At 39.9% G+C, this 23589-nt stretch overlaps 1 protein-coding gene across 1 annotated transcript; it reads left to right on the top strand.

Moving 5' to 3' along the window:
- Nucleotides 1–15160: 15160 nt before the first annotated feature.
- LOC143334792 (uncharacterized) lies at nucleotides 15161–17197 on the top strand. The gene is made up of 5 exons (XM_076753701.1): nucleotides 15161–15338; nucleotides 15520–15695; nucleotides 15805–15901; nucleotides 16483–16636; nucleotides 16862–17197. The coding sequence occupies exons 1-5, from the start codon at nucleotides 15225–15227 to the stop codon at nucleotides 17086–17088; spliced, it is 768 nt and encodes a 255-aa protein (XP_076609816.1). The 5' UTR covers nucleotides 15161–15224; the 3' UTR covers nucleotides 17089–17197.
- Nucleotides 17198–23589: the final 6392 nt, after the last annotated feature.

Raw genomic sequence — 23589 nt, 5'->3', positions numbered from 1 at the left:
GTTTAATTGTTTAACTCAGGTGATGGAGCTCATATGCCAAGTAAGGTAATCGTCATCACTCATTACCTCATCAGAAATGACTTCCATGTTTCTGATGACACTGAAGTGATACGCATGCATGGGATATATGTCAGTGTGTAAGCATGTATGTAAGGTGTACGTACGTGTTATTTCAACAGTTACAGTAGTAAATGAGATCACAACAATAAAAAGGGGAATAATATGGTGTAGAATTCTTTAAAGGATTAGTTTAAGACCAGCATCTAGGTTTGACATAGTAAGTAATGTATGGCCTACGTGCCTATATACTTTTCTTTCAATGATTTCCCTCATTTGTTGTATCCAATTTGTCCCAAACTGCTTTTTCAATCATACAGACATAAAAAAAGACTCTATCTCCAAAATCTCTGCGCTGCAGCTTCTGAGTTACCTGTTGTTTTTTATCCCAGACCCACTTTGAAAAGCACTGGAATATTTTATCCAGCGTAAAGGTTAGAGGTTATGCTAGAAATGTAGCTGATGTCCTCACAAGAAGAGTTATACAAATGAATTATGTGTCTGTGTGTGTGTTTTTTCACATGCGAGCGTCTGACCTCGTGGACATTGTCTTCCTGGTAAATCTGGTCCCTCCAGCAGGCCTGCGTGTGAGCAGCAGCTTATCAGCTCCGACCAGAGTTGCCCTCACTCCCAACCACCTCCATCGCCTGAGAGGAAAATAAATTGCACCCATGCAGTTAATAAGAATAAAAAATATATTGCGACGGAGTCTCACACAACCCTTACAAATACTGCACAGAGACGTAGCTGGTGGGGGGAGTGTGTGTGTGTGTGTGTGTGTGTACTTTGACAAGAACTCGTTGGCATGGTGAGACATCTCCCAGTGTCAGATGGGGGGTTCGACCTGCTTCTCATGATGAACAGCCAAGGTGGTTCTCACCCTCCTCCACAAAACCAAACAAACATTTATTTCCTTCGTGTTACACTGCCAGTGTCATGGGTGCATATTGAATTTCTGACAACACCGTGACGATGTCTATGGAAGGTAATTACATATTGAATGTTCTTTTTCTTCATTCAGCTCCTGGAGGGGAAAATCCATCTGTTGCACTCAGTGATTGTATGGAGAAATCATGTTTCCTCAAGCCCTCAAACACAGCCATTTACATCGACATCAAAACAGGTAGAGCAGTGCGGGATATCTGCTCCATGGTAAATTAACTTCTGGCAATGCTGCACGTGAAACATTTCCTGTGAAATAAGGAGGATGTTCTATTATACAGTGCCGAAAAAAGGAAAGACTGAGTTCTTCCTACAAATATGATTTAATAGAAAGATGTTGTGTTGGGTTACAGTAAATGTCTTCTGAGAACTGCCTAGCTACTCAGTGCTATTCTGTTATGGGCTTCTCAGAGCTTTGTGGAGATAGGCAGGAAATGAGCAGAGGATAATGAAAGCAGAACATTGAAATTTTCAGTGAAAAGACACCCAGGTAAACAGCATCAGTGTGCTCCACTCTGCAACACAGAACAAAGGGCTTCCAATTGTAAGGGTGGAAACTGAGGTACTTTCACTCTGTAGCCAATACGGTTAAAAAAATTGGACAGTTTATCCATTCAGTGAACACAACTGGTGCAGGCACAATGATACCAAACCTGGTAAACTCACTGTAAATATAAGTGTTCACAAAGCTTCACACACTCCAGTGTTGCCAACTTTGTATTTTCTTGCTAGATTTGGCAATTTATAAGACTTTTTTTTTTTTTTCACAAAGCATGTAGGATCTTTTCAGCCAGCCATTAACCTCCATTCCTTTGAATAGAGTCGTCAGTGTTTGTGAGTGCATGTGCTCTCATGTGTCAATGGCTCTAGACTGACTGTCCTCACTGGGGGGCAACAGCACTTACAATCGACCAATCATCAGCCAGACATAAATGTGAACAGTGATGTAGAATGGGGTGTAGTGCTAGTTGTTTAAGTAGACTTACTGGACCACACATATGACACATGCATGCATGAGTGCATACACATGGTGAAATTGTGGTTTGTTTTGAGGGATATGTAACCACTTCCTGCAGTGGAAAATTTACATACATTATTCAACTGAAACTGTCCACACAGTCAAACGTTAGACTGACATTACGAAGAGTTTCATCATGTTGAGAGAACATGGACGTCACCTGGCATGGTCATTCAGAGCTGTAACCCTGAGGATTTTTTCTTTAGCCCTGAATAGCCCCAAATTTAGCTCAGCTTTAATTATCACTGTTGTAATTTTGTATCTTTAGTGAACTGTAGCCGGACAAAATTAATCAGAGAAGGTTACAGGAAAATATGTGGAAATACCTGTGTCTTATTTGATGGTTTCTGTCAAATACTCAATTGATGTCATTACTCTGCAAAATGTTAGCTGATAGATACATGAAGATTTTTATTTATTTATTTTTTACCAGTAAAAGGGTTGAAGCTGAAGCAGTGGCTCAAGCAGTCTCATGTTAAGCCAAGAAAACATTAATGGTCTGGTAAGGGCTGTACACACCAAGGATGATAACTGTCACAATAACTAAACTTTTATCATTTTAAAAACAGTTCCAACTCTAGAAGATTGACGTGTTCACACCTCATCTACAATGTTAACAGTGGCAATATCGTTGGGGTCACTGGATGACTGAAAGCAACACTGACAGCCAATCAGTCCAAATTTATGGGACCTCATGTTCAATATGACAGATGACATTGTGGAGAGACTTCTAATTGAGCTTAAAAAAACGCACCCCTGTTTGATAGAACAGTCTTAATAAAGATGTTATCAAGAAGTAAGGTCATCTGGGATGCAATCAGGCTCACCCTCCGAATCAGTTTTTATTACTGGAGATAAGACTTGACTGTTGTGGTATACAACATATGAGACATTTATATGATATAACTGGCTAGATCAAAAAACATTCTCTGGCACTTATGGGTTATCTGATGTTCATTTTGGCCTTATTGATTTCTTCCAGAATATCATCAAAATGTTGACTCACAAAAGTAAGACTAAAAGTAAGTAGTATTAGGCAGCAGGTTGTAATTAATTGTAAGCAATATAGACAAATGAACACAAGTAGCCAAGCAAATGAAATCGTGTTCAAAGCATCCATTCTAAGGAGAAGTTGCAGTGCAGGCAGAGGTCAATATAGGCTATGAAAATGTAGATAAAGCTTTCATTTCCAGCCGGCATTGTGGATGCAGAACAAGCTGGCCAACTGTACAAACCTGGCTCTGGAACATTTCTTTGCAAATACATCACTGATAAAGAAACCATCAGGAGGATGTTTTTCTGAATTTTCATCTTTACTTGTTAACATTAGCTTGCTATAGTGTTGCTCAAAGGCAAACTTTCAGCTTCCAGCAACTTTCAAGGTGGAATATTATCTTGCATGTTACTCAATGCATGAGCGGAGGTCATGAATCAACTGACAGACCTTAAATGTCATGTCGTGTGACAACTTTGTTTGTTCCATTTGTTTTTACTGGCTTGCTTGCATAACATATATTACGTGATGATTGGATACTCAAGCACTTAAAAAAATATGTATGAATTTCAGTCAGATTCTATGAACTACAAATACTCACCTGGAGGCACATTGTTAGGGTGTGAATGTGTGTGAGAATGAATTGTGCATGTATGTACCTATTCATGACTAATCACTGATCCTCAATGTTTGCCTAGGGAACTTCTTGTTTTCCTTCAAAATGATTTAACTTGGCTGTGTAACTATTTTTTTCTCAACATGCAGAGCTTCCAAGTGAGTTGAATCTATTAATTCCAGTCTACACAACAACATAAAAGTACTCTCTTAAAGAGTATGCTGAGTAAGCTATTAGCAGATGACTTTGATACTGAAGAAGACTTAAAAATGTCATTATTCTCAGGCAAGTTCTAAGGCACAATATTTCTTTGATGTCTAAGTAGATATATGAGTGTAAAGTGGCGACTTACATTGGAGATGTCATCCTTTGGAACTTTAAACACACTGAAAGATACATGGTGTTTCATGTTTGAAGATTTGACTGAGTTATAAGTTATAAAGTTATTGAAAGATGTATTGTCGCATATGTTCTTGACTGCCAAACTGTACAACACTTGGTCACAGCCAAAGCACATAGAGCTACCTATAGAGCCATAGACACCTAGTGGAAAAGTCATTTTACACACATCTAGCAACATTTCGAGCAGAACAACTCTGACATAGTTGCTGTACCAAGCTGTCGGTCACAGAGAAACCACACATAGCTGTTTTAAAATTTAAAAGGTGTTTTTAGGGGTATTATCAGCTTTGGATGGGGCTAAGCTAGCGCTTTTCCCCTGTTTCCAATCTTTATGCAAAAATGGGTTAACCACAGCTTGACATACCTTTCAACACTGGGATTTGAAAATGCTGGAATTTTCACTGCTCTGCCCTGGGCTGTCCCATCACCATTACCACTGTCCACATGCCGCTTTCATTTAGACAACGGTACGCACGGCAAATCCTTAAATCATCACTTGGCACCCATTACTTTAAAATATCGGCAAAACAAGGATTCTGCTCCTCCTCCTTGCCAGGCAAAGGAAGAGGCCAACAGAGGTGGGAGACAGAGTATAACTAAGCCAGCACAGTGACAAAGGAAATTAAACTAGCAAAGAGATGCTACACCAAAAAGCTGGAAGACAGCTTTTGTCAGTGTGGAGGAAACTGCAGGACATTACTAACAACAGGAGACCATCCCCCCACACAGCTGAGAAACATCAACTGTCTGATGACCTGAATGCATTCTACTGCAGGTTTGATAGGCCCACATCAACACCCATTATCCACCCACCCACCTTCACACAGATTTTCAACAAATCACTGGAGCTGTGTGAAGTTCCCTCATGCTTCAAACTCTTCAATGATACTCACCATATCAGAATTAAATAACTACAGACCTGTTGCCCTGACATCTGTGGTCATGAAATCTTTTGAGAAACTGGTGTTGACTCAGCTGAAAGACATCACAGGCCCCCTGCTGCCCCCCCTCTAATTAAGCCACTGGGCAAACTGTTAGGTCTGAAGACCACTTCACCACAACAAAAATGACTCAAATGCCAAGGCACAAAACACAGGTAATCCATTTAACGGTTTTATTAAGTAACAACAAAATGAATAACCAAAATCTCTCCACAGTCACAACAGTCAATAAGCAGCAGCTGCATGGCAGCGCAAATCTCACCAGGAATGATGACACAGGGAACAGAGATCACAATCTGAATTCAGGATACCAAGACGATCTGACAACCAGAGGCAAGAAACTGGAGCTGAAAAACTCATAGAGATAATTGCAGGATGCCGATCAGCTGTGCTGCTTGCCGCTAAACACGCCTGTCCGCCACACCTCCAAACCTGCACAAAACAAAGAGATCATGAAACACCCGAAACACAGCAGAATACCAAAAAAAACCCCTGAACCCCCACACAAACAGGTTGGTTGGGACTGAACCACATCCTACAGCACCTTGACTACCCAGGGACATGTGCAAGGATCATGTTTGTAGATTTCAGCTTGACATTTAACATTATCATCCCAAAGATCTTCCACTCAAAACTCGAGCTCACTGTGCCAGCCTCCACCTGTCAGTGGACAACAAACTTCCTTACAGACAGGAAGCAGCAGGTGAGGCTGGGGAAAATCATATCCAGCACCCGGACCATCAACACGGGAGCCCCCCAGGGATGTGTGATATTCTCCCTCTACACAGACAAATGCACCTCAGGAGACCTGAACACGCTCAAAGCTGTGGAGATGACAGTGGACTTCAGGAGAAGCCCCTCAATACTGCTCTATCACCATCCTCAACAAGACTGTTTCCACTGTGTCTTCCTGGATCTAAGGTGGACTTCAAACATAGCCTCAATCATCAAAAAGGCGCAGCTGTGTCAGCTGAGGAAGTTCATTCTGCTTCAACAGCTGCCCATCCAGTTCTACTAAGGAATAATCCAGTCTGTTCTATGCACATCTATCATCATCTGGTCTGTGTGTGCCACCACAATGGACTATAAGGACTGCTGAGAAAATCACTGGTGCCAACCTGCCTTCCATTCAGGACTTTACCCACCCCCAAGACTGAAGAAAAAGGCAGGATGCATCACTCCAGACCCTTCACATCCTGGACAAACCTGTTCCAACTTTTCCACTGTGGTTGGTGCTGCAAATAACTGAATGCCAAAACAACCAGAAACAAAAACAGTTTCTGCCCACAAGCCACCACCCTGATGGACAGTTAGCAAGTCATACAGTGTCACTAACCCTCTGACACCAAAACGTCCACTGACTGGCCATTTAAAATCCATTAATGCACAGTTTTTAACATGTACATTCGTCATTCCTTTTAACTGTCAACATAAATGCCTGCACATTGCAAATTTTGTTTGTTGTAAAATTGATTATGGCCTCATTATTCTTTGTAAATATTGTTTATTGTCTATTTTGTAATTTCGTTCTGTGTAACTTATTGTTTGGCCTTTTGTTTTTTGTCTTTTGTATGTCCTTTTTTCTTTTTCCCATGCAACTACATTGAGTGTGATGTTTAAACCGGAATCAGATTCTTGTATGTGCACACATACTTGACCAATAAAGGTGATTCTGATTCTGATTAGGTTAGTGACTGAAGTGACTACAGTTTGGTGGTCAGAATCAGATACCTGGTTGAAAGTGAAATGCTGTGAGCATCCCTGCATTATATGAATTAAAACACAATGGGACATATAAAGTCGTATATTACTTGTGTACACATCACTGACACATCACATTCACTTGTGATTTTGAGAGAGGCTACTGGCAAAGGAGACGGTTGGTCAGGAGAGAATCATTATGAAAATGGTAGAGATAGTGAATATACAGTCATTGGCGAAGCATGTTTCTGCACCTCTTGTGCGAGCTTATGCTTGGTGGATTTGTCACTTTTTCCTCTGTGTGATCCACTAAAATCCGTGTGACATATTTTACAAAAAGGGTGACTCTGACATTACTACATTAAGCAGGGATAAGCCTACTCCCATTTGGTGAGATACATGCACAAAATGTTATACTTTTTGGCAGGTACTCCATCCATCTTCTTCTTCTTGTTTTATTGGCTGTTGCCATTTGAGTGAATGGCTTCTCATCAATAGATGTTACAGGTAATATTCTACATGGTGCCACCTGATGTACTGGAGGGGAATGTAGCAAAAATATCAAATAGACAGTTATGCCTTCTGTTAATGTTACTCCTGCTTTTTTTTTCTTTAGAAAGGTTATAAATATAGGAGATTTAATATTCAAATATGAGGACAGGAAGAGAAAGGTGAAATACTGGATAATCCCAGGAAAAATCAAAAGGTTGACAGGTCTGCGCCATGACTCCAGCTCTGTATGTAACATACAGATATGAGATTGACAATGATCCTCTTATCTTACTCTTGCAATAAAAGAAAAGTACTATATTTTTCCATAAAGTTTACCTATGCACTTAAAAGAACAGTCTAACATTTTGGTAAATATACTTAAGCTCCACCCAGAGTCAAACGAGAAGTATGATAATACTGTAATCTCTCTGCAACCAGTGCGGCAATATGATGTGCTTGCTTCCAGTCTTTGGGCTAAGCTAGGCTAAACATATCCTCTCTATATTAGACACTTTCATCCAGTTTCCTATTATTTTTTTTTCTTTTTACATGTCCTGGAAGTTTAATACCATCAAAAGTATGTTGGGAGGGTCGTCATTTATTGCTTGCTACAACAAGTAAAGTTAACTTGACTTTTGATTCTTTACCAGCTTTTTTTTGTTTGTGTTTGCTTGTCCACAGTGTTTTCTTATCATCTCTTCCAAAAACATAGTATGTCTGCACCTTCATCCAGTCCTGAAAACCTCCTGGGCAGCATCCTGAGGACCCCCCTAAACCTCCGCTGTGTCTGCGCCTCTGTCAGACTGTGGAAATAGAGCTTTTGTTCTCTGATGTAAGATCCTCAGCTTCAGTTGGTGGGATTAGCACTGGTTATTCACTGCCTTGGCAGGGGCTGGCTTTGGTTTGCACAGGTCTCACAGCGGCTGCAGTGCCACAGTGCATTGGTTGTGGGAGGGGACTCACAGTGAGGTATAGGCTGGCCTTGGTTCTTGGCAAATAATACCGAAGCTACTTTTGCTGCCACCAGGGACTTAGCTACAACTGAGGACATCGAGGGCATGTCTTCAGTATTGTTTTAGATCATGTCATTTTAGTGACCTGAGGTGGAGTCATACAATTTCATACAAATTACAAATTTCTGGAATTTGATTGTTTTAGGCCCAAAACAGATTTCTCCACCAGAATAGTATTGCTGGTACTGTGAGGAAGGTTTGGATTTTACAGAGAATGCATTTTAATGGTTAAAATAAAAGAAAATGTAGAAAAAGAAAATGTGTAGACCGATTAACACATTCAGGGGGGTTGCGTTGCAGTCGGGGACTGTGGACTGTGGCTGACTCTATTCTGACTGTGTCCTACAGACTACTATTTGATTCTGCGTTTTACATGTTTTCTGTAACAACAGGAAGCTAGGGAGGGACTTGTTGCCGGACAGAGTCAGCTAATAAAACCACTAGCTGCATGTCTGGGGGGTGTCACACACTATAAATGGCAATCAATATCTGAAACAAGACCATCTCTATTTTCCTGTTTTGATAGAAACACGTTATTTGCTGAATTAAATATCACTGTATAGCACTCTTAAAGCTCCAAGTGAATCTGAATGGAGCAGGACATGATTTTATGACCGAACACAGCCTCAGGCACTGACGAATATCAGCCTGGCAACAGAGCATACAGTACTGAGGTGGTTTTGTTGCAAGATTTAGCTCCTGGCACTCCAGGGCTGATTTGGCTAATGTTAAAAGGAGTGCTATCTGCACTGAGCTAACTAGCTAACAGTGGCTAGTAGCAGCTAGCAGTTAGCTTACTTTAGCAAGAAGTGAACATATCAGTCAATCAAGAAACACTGTGAATCATCTCTGTGCTGAAATTCCCTGTTGTCAAACTGGCTCTGAGGCTATGTTTGGTCCCAGTCCAGCCAAATTCACTTGGCTGAGCCCAAAGCCGTTGGCAAAATTTAGCTGTCACCTTACTTATCAACTAGTAAAGCTAACGTCTGTCTATCAGGAAACTCTGTAAATCACCTCAGTAAAGTTTATATATTCCCTTTCGTCAAACTGGCTTCATACCATTTCATGACATTTTAATTACTGGTCTGAATGTACCCTGTAAGCTTGGATTAAGGGAAATTATTCATAAAACAATTATAATGGTCTCATGACAACTGACCAGATATGACAGCTAAATGTAATGTTAACATAAAAAGCTAACTATTATATATAATTTTTGATAATCAGTCCTGCTATTAGATGTTTCTGACAGGCTATGTTTCTAATATCAAGCTGCCATAAACACCTCAAATAATGTCAACTCAGCATTAAGAATGATCTAATTGACCAAATAACGCTTCATGAACAGTCATAAGGTGTCATGCCATGGAGATGACAGTCATGAGAGTCATGTCAGTCTTTTGCACACCCCTTCAAATAACGTTTTACCAAAGCATGTTTTCATACGTATTTGTGGCAGCATCTAAAATGCAGCTACCTTCCACTGTCCTGGTTACCCTGAATGAACCACAAACAATTTCCATTGCATCTACCTTCTACCAGAGAAAGAGAGAAAGAGAGAAGAAGACTATTGACAGTTTGTTCTGTGGATTAACCAGAGTAATGGGGGTGCTGATTCTGGAAAGACAAATTGCTGCTGAATTTTTCAAATATGATTTTCAGAGATGTTTATTTCAAAACCTGATCAAATAGTTCACACAATGGCTGTTAACTCTGTCTGCCTGCTCTTTGGTGCTGGAAAAGTACAGTAAATTCACGTTTTCACTCACAACAGTTGCCTGCTGCTGAAAACAAGGTTAATGAGAGAAAACCCATGAGAACAATACCAATAATAGAAACAACAACAACAACAATAATAATAATGGCTCTAACTAAAATGTACATATTTGCACATTAGAACAACCAGTGTATGTTGGTTAATTGCAATTTAGTGTAATGATGCCCTTGATGTTCATTTATTGAATCACTGTTCAACAGCAGCCAGTTCAGGAAATTCAATAGAGCTCCCCTCTCTTATGAATAACACCTCATTCAGCATTGTGATTGCTCTTTTATGAAATGGACGAACACTTTTCATATCTGTGTCAGTCATTCACTCTTCAAACAGATTTTTTTTTTCATCGAGCGCAAATGGCAGAGAGCATGTTTTCCTGCTGCCAAACGCAACACATTTGTATCACACACCTTCAGACCACTCCAACACACAGCGCTGAGTGTCAAAGTGCGCTCCGGCTATGTTCATATTCATTTCCTCCTGATTATGTCTTTCTCGTGTCTGTGATTACTCTCAGACAGCGGGCTGGGCCCGCTCATTTCAGAATACATCATAAACAATTTACACGTCATTAGTTTTGTTTTGATCATATTTGTTTGACGAAACGTCTCCCTGCATGGTGAGTGCTGGAGTTATTTTCCCCATTTAGAGGCCCAAGGAACACCATGCAGGGTGTGTTATGTTGCTTTGTGTGATTAATTGTCATTCCTCTATGCAGAACTTTGAATGAGACTGAGTATGAGAGGGAAAAGTGTATTGAGTGTTTGTGTGTATACGTGTGAGTGTGTGTGTGAAGTTAACTGAATACGTGAGTGTTGTGTGTGTTGATTGGAATATTAATCTACGCTGGAAAGAGGATCGGCAGTGTGTCATTATGTACTAATACCGGTGATTTAATGTATGTAATCTGTCATCCAACTGCAAATACCCTGCAGATGATGTGCATCTACCTCTCCACTGCCAAGAGGGTGAGAGGGCATAGTTGTTTGTTTGTTTGCGTGTGTGTATGTGAGTGGTGTGCCCTGTACTGATGTCCTGCAGAGGGCAGTAAAACTAACAGCAAACACAGAAGCTGTTGTAAGCCAGAGCAAATAAACAGTAAACTCCTTATATTAACATCATAAAACACGCAAACAGAGTGTAAAATATCATCTAAAATCCACATTGTGTCATTATCCCTGTGGTCTGTGGCCTAAACTGTTTCTCATATACACTAGGCAATGTTCAAACTAGGTAATATCTTTTCAGGTGGTTAAGCAGAGCTTATTTGATCCACACACTCCTTCAAGGCCTTGAGAACATATTTTCCCAATCAACTTCTTACCACAAGTAAAAAGATCCTACATGAGCACAAGATATTCTGCCAAAATTCGACCTGTAAAACAGTTTTACTCTATGCTTCTCTCACTGATTTTAAGTAAGCGGGGCTCAGGTAGAAAAAGGTGATGCCAGCTTGCTTCAGGATTTAGGGCATCTGAGTTAAAAACTGATGACAGTTGGTGGACTGTTTGCTTTATCAAATCTGATGAAACCACACGCACACAGTCCTGATGAAGCAGATAAGATGAGTTTTTGAATGTTAAAGTCATCAAAAGATGTTTTTTTTTACACTGTTGCTAGTCATGATTGTCTAACCTTATAGTTAAAGTTTTCTGGGGCTTTAAAAAAATGCTGTTTAGTGTTCTTTAATGTAATCTGGAGTAATATTGAAAGAGAGCATTACTTGCATGATGAATGTAGTGTTCAGCAAACCACACAGAAAACAGTTTTAACATAACCTTAGCAATATGCAAATGTTCAGCACAGCAACTGACTGAAATCACTGCAAAGAGGAAATTAATTTAAAACTGGTAAAGTTAAAGTCAGGGCTATTTTAAAGAAATCACAAAATGTCACATTTAAATCATGTACCTGTCAGTTACACCTTCTGCAAAATTGTATTTCCCGACATTATGTTATGATGATAATAGATGAAAAAATAGATTTATCTTAAAAAAATACATTGATTATTTCAACTCTTGCAAACTGTTCTCCCCTTCCTTTTCCTCACTTTGGGCTTCTGAAAATCCTTCAAATGAGGAAAACTAAGAAATCAAACTACTCACAACTAATTATTTTAACACTTTTATTTTTATTTTTTTGTGAAAGGTGACAATCTAAAACCAATTATCAATACCAATTGTGAGATCACTGGAATGTGCATCCTCATGCATGTGGTCCAGATACATACTACACAGGGACCCACTCATCACAACATTACTCTATAGTGTAGTAGTAGTAGTGGTCAAACATTCCACATGGCACCTTTAAGGTAAACACTCTCTTTCTCCTTTCCCCCAGTTCCCGATGGTCCTCCCAAACTCCCAAATTAGGTGCAAATTATGGGTTATGGTGCCACTATTATGCACTATGATAAGATTGGAGAAAATTATGATTATGACAACAAATAAACAGGAAAGTAAGAGTTTGACTTGTTTGAAGTGGCCTCTCAGTTAGTCAGTGGCTTTGACTGGCTTAGTGTGAATAATATCGAGCTTCCTGAAGAAAAAGATCAGCATTGCCCATCTTTATACATCTTGCAACACTTGAAACAACATATAGTGTGGACACAATATGTCATACAATACACCTGCCAACACAGGCACTTGTTATGTGCTTGTATGTTGATGATTCATGGACTGAAGATTCTTCTGTTGGACAGGTCAGCTGATCTGGATAAGAGCAGCAGCTTCAGCATATGACCCAAAATAAAAAGGCAGATGTATGTAAAATGGAGCTGAACTTGACAACTTTAATATTTTTGCAGACTCTAACATGGAAGAGGTGGAAGTGGTTGTGGTGCCAGCTGCTGCTGATCACTTGCCCACAATCAGTTAATTGGCAGGTTGAGCAAAGCTGGATGCTGGCAGCAGGTTCAGCCTAAGCTTTGTTTTCTCCCTTTATGTGTTGACTGCTAGACAGCTCTTCCAAAGGAAGTTGATTCCCTTGTTTCTCAGCCCTGGCATCAGATCGAGGTAAATGCCCAGGAAGCCACTGTCCTCCCTCTTGATTCATTTCGACAGAGTGTGGAAAATAGAGTACTGTGGAGATTGCACAGCAAAGGTTACCAAACCTTCTTCATTCCACACGCTACAATATTCACATGAAATCCACCCTCTTTCCAGGTGACATGAAATGTGGGTACATACCACATTGTGTTACACTCATGTCATCTGCGATGAAAGGTGGTGATGGGAATAATTCTCATGGTTGTCACTGGCAAGACAGCTCTAGATAGTGGCTGGCAGTGTTATTAATAACCACTGTAATTAGCACACTGAATGAACAGTTATCTGGGATTGAGATGGTGGTGTGGGGGTAAAAAATAGTATCCATGATCAAAGCTGCAGCTAATCAAATCAATAATGGAAAGATTTTATTAAGCTGTGCCAGTGCCAAGTGCTGCCAAACAGTGCTGACTATTGTTAACATCTGCTCATTAGCTTCCCTAAATCAAACTTATCCATCATTACTTTTATGAGGTCAGCTGTGTTTTCCATAGTTATATATTTCCATAGTTTCAACATGGCTGTGAAAATGCTCCCTTGTGAACCAAAAGTAATGAGCATTGTTAAAGCTACATTATAGTTTATTCCAAATCTTTTAATGCTTTGGCCACTCATTTCTATTTGTTATGAAAACACTGTTCTCACCAAATTAACTGCTAAGATATTGCGACTGTGAAAAAAATGTCAGACAAGCAGCACAAGTCGTCAGATGATCAGACAGGTTTGGCAAAGCCCCAGGTTCACACCCCCATATTAACCAAATGATGACCCAAACATCCATCACAGCTTACAGACCCATGTTCTGCTTCAACTTTGACCGGCCGTAGGCATAGCTGTGCTTGGATTTCCTTGAAAGAACTTTGTAATTTGGTACTAATTAAAGGTCACAAAGAAAAAATATATAAATATATATATATATACACTCTTAGAAGAGATGTGTTAAAAAATGACACAAAAAAATGTGTTGTTACATGTGTAACACATTTTGTGTGGATTTCAAAACAAGATGTGTATAAAAATGCACAGAAAGCTTAACACATTTAATGTGTTGGACAGTTTGACACGTGTGTGTTACTTTGAGTGGCGGCAATCAATTTAACACAATGGGTGTGTTACCTTAAGAGGCGGCAAGGGGTCGCTCCCGCCTCTGGGACAGAGAAAGGAGAGGAAGATGGAGGCTGCTTCGCCTGGGCTGCTGTCGGAGTGTTCGGTAAGTTATCCATTACCAGTTTATTTTAATATGTCTCAGCGAACAGTTTATTATTCTGTTAAATTCGGCATGTGTATAAACCACCAGCTAAACCATATCCAGATAGGCCTCCTGTTTTGTTGAGCAGGGCTGCCGAGCAGTAAGCTAGCTTAGCTGCCAACATTAGCTCAAGTTCTACCGTGCTTGTTACCAAAATTAGACCATGTTCCACGCAGTTTAGGACAGTAAAGCAAAACATTCACCCGTTTCCATAAAGTCCGTGGAAACCCACATCTAGTTTACTTTAACAGCGAACTAAGTTTGAAGTCAATGCCACCCAACACCGCCGGTTTCACTGCGGAGTTGGGAGGGGGAGTGGGGGTGCGGGTGCGGGGGCGTTTGTCGGTCGACAAGCCTTCATATAGTTCAACTGCTGTTTTTTATTCCTGCCATAATCAAGGCGCTTTTAGAGAGCCTCACAGCAGCAGCGGATAAACTGTTTTCAACGTGAGAAATCGGCGGTGTGGCGTGTGACGACAGTCAAATGCTTGTGTCTCACGCTTGATGCGTGAATGACGGGAAAAAATGCCATGTAAATATTTGAACGCAACGTAATTCAAAATCACGTCGGGAAAAAAAAGCGGAATTAATTTGTGGTGCTAGGAGTTGATTCTGTGGCGCTGCGCCACCCATCGGTCTATGTATGGGAAACATTGCAAAGGGTTAAAGGGAATTATTTCCACCAGACCTTTTGACCAGTGAGGTTTCAAAATATAGGACTTAGGTAGATTTTCAAGTCAAAGACCGTTTTTTACCAGACATTATTAACCGTCTTATTAACCTATGTATTCCTCTTTTTCTTTTCAGCACACACAGGAAGACCTGACAACCAAAGTCTTTGTGGTTACTTTTAAAGATAACAAAGAGATTTGCAAAAAATTTCTCAATGTTAAGAGTGCCAGAGATCTAATAGATCAAAGCCTAGCGCAGCAAACTGGCTGTGTGCTTGATCGATTTTTGACATATAACACAGATTTCATGGAATATATTGATGTCGACACCAGTGTGAACATAAAGGACTTTGATAGATTCCAGGTCTTCCTGGAATCAGCCAGAGGGTCCCAGGGTCATGAGGAGACAAATCAAATTCAGGTATAGTGTGTATTGCTTTAGTTTCCAGCACGATTCTCTTTCAGCAGATAGTTATATAGAAAATAATTCCATCCATGAAAATAGAAATGAGTGTTTGAATAGTACTTGAGAGTCCTTGAATTGGACTTGTCCCTGTCTGGATGAACTGGTGAGATGAAGTGTCTATTTGTCCTCTGCACAGCCTAACACTTTCACGGAAGAGCATGATCCAACCAACACTGACAAACTACTGTCACTGCTTCAGAAGAAGGCCCCACAAATTCTTAGTGAGTACGAAAAGACGGGTGTCCTATCTGTGCCTTCAAGGAAGCTCCTAGTGAAGACCTGTGTCGGAGATCTGGTGGAGAGGTGTGGTTTGTAAGTAACCTTATCAGACTTTAAAATTGAAATATATTAAATATATAACCTATTTTTTTAAGTGCACTGAAGCAATGAGAAAGTGGCTGCGTTTTTGTTATTTTTCCAGTTACCCTATTGGTGCAGAGAAGCTTGCTTTGGCAAAACACATAATCACCACCTTCCCATCCTTGAGTGTCAAAGTCGCAGGAACAGGGGAAGGATTTGTAAGTGAACTCACCAATTGACAGCTCATTGACAGACACTCTGACATGTGAAAAATATTGACTATGGCATTACTTGTAAAATCATGTCATGACTCGGACAAGTAAAACACAGATATAGGTTACCCACATGAAAATTGTATATAATTAAATAGTCAGAGTGTTTTGAGTAATGACTTCAAAACCGAACATGGTTACAATAGCCTGCAGTCTCCCCTACAAACTCTTATCATCTTAGATTTCCTCCATCTTCCTCTGAATTCTTGCATCAGTCTCCATTCTGTGTAAAACCAAAGAAACCTATCATTATGTAAAACTCTGTTACAGTGGTGGACTGTAACTAAGTACGTTTTCTCGAATACTGCACTTATGTACAAATTGGAGGTACTTGACATGTTCAATTAATGCCACGTTATACTTCTACTTTAGTACATCTCAGAGGGAAATGTTGCACTTTCTGCTCCACTAAAAGTCCACTGGATGAGCTGGAAAATGCATTGTCTTATCTGGTTGCCTGCGATCCACATGCCACTAAGGAGAACGGCCAGACGCTGTTGTTCACTGATATCTCCTTTCCTCCTCAGGAGCATTTCTATGATCCAATCTCTCACTGTGGGTTCCTGGAGACAAAACTGCGCAACCTTAGACGGAATCTTGAGCAAGGCCAGAGGCGTTATAAGAAGCGAAAAGCAACCAGTGACTGCAGCGAACCCGAGAGTTCTGATGCTTTGGAGGATGGTAGGCCTGTCACAAGAGAAATGTTTTTGGATTGTGGAAAAGTAATTTTAAATATCCTAAATAAATAAAACAACAAAAACAACCAAAACAATAAATAAAATGGACTTTCAGTCTATGATAACAAAAAACCACTGTAATAAAACAAGCATGCAAATGACAGTATATCGCGGCTGGCAAAATTGAGTTCATTTTCACATATGTTTGTTTTATTGATTATTGTGACAGGCCTGGAGGATGGTCATGCCAGCAACATAAATGAGTGGGTCACCCTCATTAAAAGGTTACGGCCCTCTCCTGAGAATCTCTCGGCTATCAAAGCAGGCATGGAGAAAACATACACCCGTCGCAGAGCCTGGATTACCAAGGACTCCCCTACACTTGAAGAAATATTCAACGAGTACCCACGATTTTTGGACATGCCGAGTCTGGTAGGCTGCTTAGTTCCCTGGTAGTGGTTCATTTTGTTTAGCTCCACTCAACTCAAATAGGCTTTACTTATAACGTTTATGGTGAACATGTCAGCAGACAGAACTGTTGTATCGAGCAAACACACACAAAGCAGCATCATCATTAATTTTGAGTCATATTTGTATTCACTTGATAAATGTCCTTAAATGTAGTTTGAGTTGGGTCATTACTGACTTTTCATTTCCCTGATTTAATGCTTTAATATTAGAATTTGTTAATATTTGGTAGATTGATTGTTCAAAATGTTTCTTTGTTCTTCTCTGTGTAAGCTTGATTTAGAGTTTGGCAAGCTTTTGTTTTGGCTCCTTTATTTCATTGTTGTTTTTTGAAAGTAAATGAATTTAATGTCTGTCACAAATGTCTATGTAATAAATAAAATAAGACTGACAAGAAGATAAAAATCAAGAACTCTGTTTTCATCAAAAATCTGATTAACCATTGCCTGTCCAATAACAAGCAACAGATGAGAAATGTGACTAGCTGGTGACCAAAGTAGATTTTTAAAATTTTTTTTTACACATCATTAATCCATTTAAACACATTTTTTGTGTCAAAATAACACAATTTGTGTAGACCCATTTAACACAATAGATGTGTTAAAAGAATGGACACATTAGTTTTGTCAAATTTGACACAACATGTGTTGTCCCTGAGCTGATGCAGCACATGTGTTAAATTTTAACACATTATGTGCTGTTTTTAACACATCTGTTCTAAGAGTGTATACACGTGTGTGTGTGTGTGTGTGTGTGTGTGTGTGTGTGTGTGTGTGTGTGTATGTGGAAACATACAAATACTGTAATCTAAAGTAATATTACTGTTGAAATTCACTCCTCTTTACTTGAAGAATACAGAAACCAAAGTTGATGGACTGCCTGCTAACCATCTTACCCGTCAGGTACTTTCTTGTTACTTTTTGGTTAAACATCATCAAATATAATCAAAAAGATCACAGCATATACATGGCATTAGCTCGATTGCATTAATCCTGAACTGGCTTGGATGTGTTGTCACTTGCTTTAACTGTATAAACAGCTTTGGAGGGACAATATGTGTTTTGCAGAGGGAGACTGTAGCACAAACTGATACCACAGAAGCAAAATGAGCTGCCAGTGGCGGGGCTTTTCACACTGAGGGATTATGCAGGACTTTCCAGCAGCACCATCGCTGTACCTGGCTGCCAGTGTCATTGTGCACCCAGCAGCAGCAGCATTCCACCAGGTTTACACACAGCTGCATGAACAGACTGTAGTTTTTAAATGATTAGTTAACTTATGTAGAGCAACCATTAAACACATCATCTGTGTGTGTGTTGAGCGGTGTGCTCCTCTGTGTGTGCATGCTACTGTTAGTCTATGCTGTGTTCTGAAGAGCACAGTACACTGTCTGTTTTATTCTATTTCCTTCTGACTGGGGAACTGAAATAGTGTCATTCATGTAAAATTGCTAACAATGATGACACAAATGTATGTATACAAAAACAAAACGAATGTACGGAGCCCCTAAAGGGACATGAAGAGAAGGGGAAAAAAAAGGAAAACAAGCAGAAAAAAAAGTTTCTGGTCACCATGACAACAGATCACATGGGCTCCAGAAACTTATCATGTTAGCTTGAGATACGTATCACGTTAGCACAACATAGCATTTCCCATATTCAGTTCATACAGGGAAATGTGGCTAACATAACGTGTTCCTTATGTTTGGCTTTAGTTCACTTAAAGAGCATGCAAATAAAGTTACAGGACTCACAAGACATAAAAAATGATCAAAATGTGTGCTATGGAGGCTGAGATATCTTGGCTTTTTGTCTCTAGCTTGGGTTCACTTCCAAAAATGCTGGATCCGGCATTTCCTGTAATGCAACTGAATGCCATCTTTCAGCAGATCTCTCTGCTTCTTAAAGTCACACTCCTTTCAAACATCTCCTATGTGTTTCACAGGCTGTCTGTCAAAAATGTTACGCCTCAAACCCAATGCAAAAAATAACCCTGATGACATCATTAGGGTAATTTGTCAAACTTCATAAAGCTCCCCCAGAGCCAGAGAAGACATCATGGAGGTGTTTTACAGAGTAGTACTCAGCATGGTGAGTAAACTTTATTTCTTATGTAGCCGCATTGTGAGTAACGCAAAGTTGGCCAATTAAAACTTTCTTTCTGTCATAAATATGGCAATTTCATTGGGCTGACCAAAGGCTTCATGTACCTATCTCTCCACACAATGGCATTTGAACATATAAAATTAGTCATAGTCATTTTAAGTGATTTTTATGGGTTTCCTTCAAACTCCCCCCCACCAATTATTTCAGATGACTCAGAGGTCTATACACTATAAAATCCAAGAATTTGTGTAGAACTTATATGATGACTAGGAACGAAGTTGGACATAAGATATCTGAGCTTTATGTTGACTTTTTGAACAGATAATACATCATCATAAGAAACAGGGAACAAACAGTAAACAAGGGTTAAGGTGGGCCCACATAATGTTTTTGCCCTGGAGTTTCCTGTGGAGTTAATCCGTTCATACTGTCAGCAAGGTGTCATTAGATTATATAGATTTATATGCTAGGATACATAAGGATTACATTACATTAGATTTTTCTTATATGCTGTATGTGTGGTGGTTAACACGATAGAATAACACCAATTCCTGTCAGAGCAGATTTCCTACATAATACACATAGTGTACCTGCATGATTAGCAGCGGCTCTTTATCTCTGTTGACATGCCTGAGTCCTGAACCATGTTGATGTTGGTTTGATGCTCCTCCAAATGAATGCTAACCACACTGACCGCCTATCAGCAGCCTATCAGTTATTACTTCAAAGCTCGGGTGTGAGCTCAGCAAGCTGAAGGTCTCTGCTCTAGTGTCTGATTTAGAAGATCAACCCAAACAGCCCAGAGTCAATTACCAGGCTTAGCTAGGATATGTGCTAAAGTAGCTAAGATTTCCACCAACATACCGGGAAAAGAAAGGCTGAGAGAGAGAGAGAAGGCAGGGGAGAAAGTAAGAGAAGAGTGAGAGGGAAATATCAGGGAGAGAAACCTTGGAGGCCATTTCAATACTTTCCTTCAATTTATCTCCCTCGTCTCTCCTCCCCTGCTTCCCTCCAAGTGCCCGCAGGTACAGAACAGACTTCCACTGAGCAGTTTTATTTGAATAATTCCTTCCTGTTATATATATGTATATATGTATGTGTGTGTGTGTGTGTGTGTGTGTGTGTGTGTGCATGTGTGTGTGTATATAACCAAAAAAAATCAGGGGGGAGATCAGAGAAAAGGGATTATGCTGAGCAGTAATTTGTCTCTAGCTGCTGTTTTTTTTTTCTTTTTATCTTCACTGGTTATGCATGAACAGAAACAGTGTGAACAGAGGGGTGGTGAACACTGTGATGGCTTTAAACATTGATGTCACTAGCATAAAACTAGGCACCTTTACAAAGCAACTTCCACTTTAATATGATATTAGCCATTAACAATATGGAGCGTCATTTGTAATGACTCCAAGGCTTCTGGTGATGGAAAACAAGCTTAACAACTTTTATTGTCTCTTTAAAACTGCACTATTCAATATTTTCTTATTTAAAATCATCAGATTACCTTGTGTAATGTGAAAGGCATTGTTGCTGTGATCACACTACATGAAGCTAGACCGATTTTGAGATTTTGGTTGTGGCCAACCAATTACCAATGTCATGGCCGACCGTGAAAGACTACTGGGCGTCTATACCCGTATTGTTTGACATGATAAACAACCAGTTGTGCGGCATCTGCAACGACACTCTGACGAAAACACTAGCATGTCGGAATTTTTTTGTCTTGACACGCCTAGTGTAACATCTCCTATGCCATGTGCCTGAGTGTTTACCAATCAGGTGCTCTCTCTAGAGCACAGTCAGCTAAACATGGCGAAGAGAAGGAGGAGGGATGCTGAGGTTGCTGCTGTCAGGTGGGACATCGCTCCTAAAAACACCCCTATGTTTTTTTATGGCTCGCTTCACATTAGCCGCCAAACTACTAATAAAATGCTGTACTTTGTTATCAGGTATCATCTGTGTAACAGCAGCAAGAAATACCCTTAAATCAACAAATTAAGAAACCAATGGACAGTATATACTGGGAGAAAACAATAGGACCAAGCATTGATCCCTGGGGTACACCACGCACCAGTCGAGCAGATGAGGAGACATAATGATCAGTGGTCACTGAAAAACTCCTGTCTGACAAATCAGAGGCAAACCAGCGAGGGCAGACCCTGTTACACCCGTCCATTGCTCAAGTTTACGAAGGAAAACAGAGTGATGAACAGTGTCGAAAGTTGCACTTTGCTTAAGTAGCAACACACCTGAATATTCCCCTGCATCAGTACACATTAAAATATCACTTGAAACCCTGGCCAGAGCAGTCAAAGTTTGGCTTTTTTAAGAGTGGCTGCATAAATGCACATTTAGAAAATCTAGGGTTGACAAAAAGAGATTATTAAACCAGCAGACTAAGTCATTGGTCTGGGCAGGGAAAGACATATCTTTACAAAGGTCTGCAAAGACAATGGCAAAGTTGACTGCAGTGTCTATAGTCATGGCTTTTAAGAGTGCAAGAGTGGGTTGTGTGTTTGATGGGTTGGGTGTCAGCATTAAAGACAGGAAATGATACATCTGTAGTCAAACAAAGGAAAAAGTCACCATCGCATAGAACAATAATGTTCAGATGCAAAGTAAAAACTAATCATCAGGAGTGTGGCAATGATTGTGGGTTGCCCTGAAACATGTAGCAATAAATTCAATGACTGAGATGTGCTTAAAAGACCATGTTGCGAAATATTGGTAGGATCTTGGTAGGAGCTAACATGGAGTTTAAACTGTTTAAACTGACCAGACAGTCAGTTGTCATTGTGATAATCTGTTTGATTACAGTAATTGTATTACAAATCCCCGAATGAGTATGGTAATGATTAAGCAGTGTACATATAGCATTTGCAATTTCAAAAAACTCTTGCTCTCTAAATTGTTTTTTGGGCCTAAAGCACATGAGTTCTCTCTATGCATTCATCCATCACTTTGGTCCAGAACAAGTCGTCTTAGGAGTTAATCATGATTTTAGGATATCATTTTTTGTATAATGAGCCGTTAAGTTATATTTTCTAGAAGTTGCATTTATGTGGAGCAGTTCCAACAGAGAAAAATAAACAAAGCTGCTCATAACTCAGCCAGCTAAACTGCCACCATCAGGTTAAGAAATAAATTTATCCAATACTGTGATTTCTGACCAAATACAAGCAAAAGAAATGACATTCCTGTTAGCCTCAGCTGTACTTTATTCTTATGATATATTAGCATGCTAAAATAAAATGCTAAACATTATACCTGGTAAATATCAGCATTGTTGTTGTTCGCATTGTTGGCATTGCCAATTAGTACTCACTGTACCTAACTGCCCCAAGATTGCTAAAATCCCCAAATTCCCAGAAAAATAAAGTTCCTAAGATTTGCTGTGGATCAGGTCAAAATTTCCTCTTGTATACACGAACTATAAATATCTAATGGACAGATTGCCATGAGTTACTTTACATGCATGCTCATGAGAGAATTAATTATTCCATGATAATTAATTATAATTGTAATACTTTGAAGCTTTCCTCCCGTGCCCCCATCAGAAGAAAATGTCTGCTTTACACATGTGATATCTCACAATCCAGTGAACAGATTAATATTAATTTTGCTGTATTCATGGTCCCAAGGGGCCAAGCACCTTAGGAAAACCAAGAGACCTCTGTAAAAGAAGACAACCAGCAAAACTATAAGATTGTATGACTTTCCATAATTTGAATAATGTGATCATCACTATGATCGATATTAGAGATATCATGAACATTTGAGCAAAAAAAAAAAAAAGAAAAACATTTTTTTAAACAAGTGAGATGATGATGAACATGTTGGGACTCGTGGACTGATTCATATCACAGCACACTAAGGTATACCAGTCACTTCTTTAATTCTGGAAGCAATTTACCCCAGAATCTCTGACTTGCTGAGTGGGAGCAGGACTAGTGCAGTGTTCAAGATCATAAAACCCAAGATTTATCTGGGAGGGTCAGATTGATCTATTAGAGGCCCTCTGTTGACATCACATCCACCATGTCCTGTGCTTATGCTTGCTAAACGCCTGCTCTCCCCTCAAGTTTTCTGCTGAAATAAGCAGCGCTCGGGCTCCTCGGGGTGGGACAACCTTCGCTGCCTCGTGCCTGGATCATCCATAACCATGGAACTGCGGCACTGATAAACGTTCCCCCTACAGTGGAGGAAAAGGCTTGGCAAACAATGTGTGTTTCTTTGGGCACTGGGTAATACATTCATTCAATCAGCCTTGTCAGAAGCGGTGCAGCCTCGAGATGGTATTGTATTTGATTTTCAAACTGGTCTTTGATTGCGAAAGGGAATGGCACCCCTGTGACACTAAAAACAAGTAATGCAATTACTCTACTAT

Source organism: Chaetodon auriga, chromosome 17 (assembly GCF_051107435.1).
Source record: "Chaetodon auriga isolate fChaAug3 chromosome 17, fChaAug3.hap1, whole genome shotgun sequence".
NCBI lineage: Eukaryota > Metazoa > Chordata > Actinopteri > Chaetodontiformes > Chaetodontidae > Chaetodon > Chaetodon auriga.
Note: the sequence above shows the minus strand (reverse complement) of the source record. Positions and strands in the feature narration are given on the sequence as shown.